The 1879-nt window shown below is 43.8% G+C and overlaps 1 protein-coding gene across 1 annotated transcript; it reads left to right on the top strand.

The window, feature by feature from the left end:
• LOC148649353 (gamma-crystallin M2-like) lies at positions 1-1110 on the top strand. The gene is made up of 3 exons (XM_088605948.1): positions 1-33; positions 129-371; positions 766-1110. The coding sequence occupies exons 1-3, from the start codon at positions 25-27 to the stop codon at positions 1039-1041; spliced, it is 528 nt and encodes a 175-aa protein (XP_088462074.1). The 5' UTR covers positions 1-24; the 3' UTR covers positions 1042-1110.
• The last annotated feature ends 769 nt before the right edge of the window (positions 1111-1879 follow it).

The raw sequence follows: 1879 nt of genomic DNA on the forward strand, positions 1-1879 counted from the left end.
AGCATCTGCTCACCAACCATCACCATGAGGAAGGTACAGAGCCTCTGTGTTTACAGATTGTAGTTTCAGAGATGTACAGTAGTTGGAAAAGCACAGTAGAGTAACACCGATGTTTTGTCGTTTTGCAGATCATCTTCTACGAGGACAGGAACTTCGGGGGGCGCTCCTATGAGTGCAGCAGCGACTGCGCTGACATGCACTCCTACTTCAGCCGCTGCAACTCCATCCGAGTGGAGAGCGGCTGCTGGATGGTGTACGAGCGCCCCAACTACATGGGCTACCAGTACTTCCTGCGCAGGGGCGAGTATCCCGACTACCAGCGCTGGATGGGCTACAACGACTCCATCAGGTCCTGCAGGATGATCCCATCTGTAAGTTACTGTGGAAATTTACAACCATTAAACCATTATTGCTGGACATTTTTAAAAATATTTTTTAAGATTAATTTTTGTGAGCATACATATAATCTATATACTTCAAATAAGACCATATTACCAAGAGTCTTCAACTTAGCGTGTCTAGAATCACAACAAAATGTTGTCTAATACTGAAGATAAATGGCTCTGACAGACTAAGAAGCTTGTCAGCAAGTTTATGAACAAATTCTTGAAGGTTATCTCCAGTCTGTTTTTTTCAAAGCTTAGAAATGATATTGATCCAATTGAAGTATAGTCTACACTTAGTAAAGCAATGTGATTTTGAGATCTTACAGTACAACGTCAAGACCCAGGTTAGTCCGTGTTAAGGAATGTCTTGTGTTCACAGTACCAAGGCTCCTACAGGATGAGGATCTACGAGAGAGAAGGCTTCGGAGGCCAGATGATGGAGTTCATGGACGACTGTCCCAATGTCTACGACCGCTTCCGTTACCATGACATCCACTCCTGCAATGTGATGGAGGGATACTGGATGTTCTACGAGCAGCCCAACTACAGAGGCAGGCAGTACTTCATGAGGCCTGGAGAGTACAGGAGGTTCAGCGACTGGGGAGGCATGAGTCCCAGGATCGGCTCCTTCCGGCGCATCATGGACTTCCATTAGTCAACACTTGTGAAGGATGATTTCAAAGTGTCCTGATAATTAAGAATAAAATCTTTTGTTAAAAAATGATCTCTGCAATTTAAGCTCATCTGTTTGTTCTCTTTAAATGGTTTCCTTTAAAATTGAATGGATTATACCAGTTATGCCAGTTAATGTCAGTGTCACGTCCGCTGCTAATCGGAATCCTCCTCATAAACAGTCTCGTCCCAATCAAGCACCAACTGTATCAACTTTCTGAAATCTCTGCAAACGCAACCGATCTATCCCTTCATCCAATCAGAGTGTCTCACTTGTTAAAACACCCCCCACTACCAAACTTACTTAAGTCTACTCCGTTTCACTGAACGCTGCTTGGTATTGTTAGCTTCTTCGGAACTCCTTGCCTCGCATTATTAACTTGCTCTTGCCTTTCTGGATACTTGAAACCGGATCTTACCTTTTGACCTCGATCTTGTCTAGTGTTTCGGATTTGTCTGCCTTCTCCTCCTGGATTCTCTTTGGTATCAAACCCGGAACTACGTCTCCGCCTAATGTTTTGGATAACTCAAAATCTCTCCTCGCTCAGCTCTTCAGCTCCACATTGGGTTCTTCACTCTTTCTACAATGCGCAGCGTTACAGTTAGAGTAGGTGCTTTCCAAAGGGAAGTTTAGACTACAAAACGCCCAGTCTATGATTCTCAGAAACAGTTTCAGCATCATGCTTCATTCATCTGTCATGAGAAAAATGGCCAAGGGCTTCCACAGGATATTGGTAATTTTACAATGACAGGACAAGTGTGAAATTGACCCACAGTGTTCTTAACTACAAGTGAACAGTGAACATACCGTGTCAGGGACT

Source organism: Lepisosteus platostomus, chromosome 14 (assembly GCF_059453375.1).
Source record: "Lepisosteus platostomus isolate fLepPlt1 chromosome 14, fLepPlt1.hap1, whole genome shotgun sequence".
Classification (NCBI taxonomy): domain Eukaryota; kingdom Metazoa; phylum Chordata; class Actinopteri; order Semionotiformes; family Lepisosteidae; genus Lepisosteus; species Lepisosteus platostomus.

What these genes read in the sequence shown, in the direction of transcription:
- LOC148649353 (XM_088605948.1), top strand. An exon ending in CCTGCAGGATGATCCCATCT is followed by an intron (nt 372 to 765) that starts GTAAGTTACTGT and finishes TTGTGTTCACAG; the next exon opens with TACCAAGGCTCCTACAGGAT.